The 1,654-nt window shown below is 64.3% G+C and overlaps 1 protein-coding gene across 1 annotated transcript; it reads right to left on the bottom strand.

Moving 5' to 3' along the window:
- Nucleotides 1–301: 301 nt before the first annotated feature.
- Nucleotides 302–1,654, bottom strand: EMIHUDRAFT_124335 (hypothetical protein; the record flags this gene model as incomplete). Its single annotated transcript, XM_005767501.1, has 2 exons — nt 302–563; nt 1,346–1,654. Coding segments are annotated over 2 exons (571 nt in total), but the record flags the coding sequence as incomplete, so codon positions are not given.

Raw genomic sequence — 1,654 nt, 5'->3', positions numbered from 1 at the left:
CGCGGCCGAGATGATTGTAGACGAGGCGGAACGCCACCGCCACATTGACGCAGCCGAGGCGCTGCTCGGGCTAATTCCGACCGTGGACCTGGAGACCAGCGTCATGGGCGTTGGCGGCGAAGGAGAGGAGCCTGCCAATGAGGTCGGTGCTGGCGGCCCTGCGCCCGTCGTTGGCGAGCCAGACGCCGGCCCATCACCGGGCGGGGAGGCGCCGAGGCTTGGCCTGGGGCGTGCCTGGCATGTGTATTTTGAGGGCAGGTGGTGGCAGTGGTCCGAGCTCGTCCGTGCGCTTGACGGGTACATAAAGATAGTGGGCAGAGCGCGACGTGTCCGCCTCCAGCGCATTCTCCGGCCGCGCCGCCGACTCCGGAGCCGCGGCCTCCGCCGCCTCCTCCGCCTCCTCCTCAACCACCTCGGTCGCCGCCGCAGGCGCCTCGGCCGCCGCCTCCGCCTCGGCCGCCGCCTCCGCCTCGGCCGCCGCCGCCTCGGCCGCCGCCTCCGCGCCCAGCGGCAGCTCGTCGCCGCCGGCAGCGTCCATGCCGAGAGGCGTGGCGGCGGTCAGACTAGGTCCGCAGACGAGACGTCAGGGGACGCACGCGGAAGGCAGCGACGTGACTGTGAATCGGCGGCGCCGTGCCGTGAACACTCCGACACACCCCGACCCTTTCCGACCGTGATCCGACCTGATCCGACCGTACTCGAACAGCGGTCAGCGGCGGCGGCACCTAGGGGATTTCCAGACCATGTTCCGCCCCTGATCCGACCGTGATCCGACCATGATCAAAGTGATGACGGTCTGAACAGGTCTGTACTCAGCTTCGGTCTGATCAAGGTCGGAACAGGTCAGAGTCCTACCCTCTTACTATAGTGGTTTTTCGCGCACAGCGCCAGAAAGAAGAAAAAATCGCTTTTCTGTGGTTCGAGCCGGTCGGAGAGATGTTTCGCGCAAATGCTATAACACACACACCAGAAAGAAGAAAATATCGTGCCTCCTTTCCTAGAGCGTTGAATTGGTGAGAAACTGCGAAGAGAGATAGGAAGTGGTAGACGCCCGAGGGTGGGCGACGGCTAGCACCACACTTCTCCCCTTGACATCCCTGTGTGGTGGCGGCGTGCCGTCCTCCCATCCCTCCCTTGCGCCTTGGGTTGTGTGTTTTCTTTCTTTTTTTAGCGTTGGGTGGTCTCTTTTCTTTCTTTTTTTAGCGCTCCCAAATCCTGCTCGTGCAGGTGGGGACCCTGTTGTGTCCTCCTCCCCTCCCTCGTGTTGTTCCTGTTTTCTTTCTCAGCGCAAATACCAAATTAGTGGGCGGACCTCTCAGGAGGCGCGTGGCAGGCAATGGCTCACCCCCCTTGAAGCCCCATCCCCGGGTGCCTCTCGAGCCACTTCTCGGTGACGCTCCCCGGCTGGAGGCACGAGCGCGTCCACCCGCTCGGTGCCGCGCTGATCGTGTCGGGAAGGCCCTCGGCGGCGCGCAGCTTGACGACGCACTCGTACATGCGCGCGCGGAGCGCGTACTCTCGCGGGTCGTCCACAATGAAGAAGCCCATCCGATTCTCGACGTACGCGAATGCCAACCCGGAGGACGGGTCCACAAACGCGTTGTTGCCGCCCGCCCCGGGCGTCCCAAAGGCGCGCTCGTCCGATCCGAACGGC

This window comes from Emiliania huxleyi, assembly GCF_000372725.1.
Source record: "Emiliania huxleyi CCMP1516 unplaced genomic scaffold EMIHUscaffold_4880, whole genome shotgun sequence".
NCBI classification, from domain to species: Eukaryota; Haptophyta; order Isochrysidales; family Noelaerhabdaceae; genus Emiliania; species Emiliania huxleyi.
The sequence above is the reverse complement of the archived record's forward strand: the minus strand, read 5'-3'. Positions and strand labels throughout refer to the sequence as shown.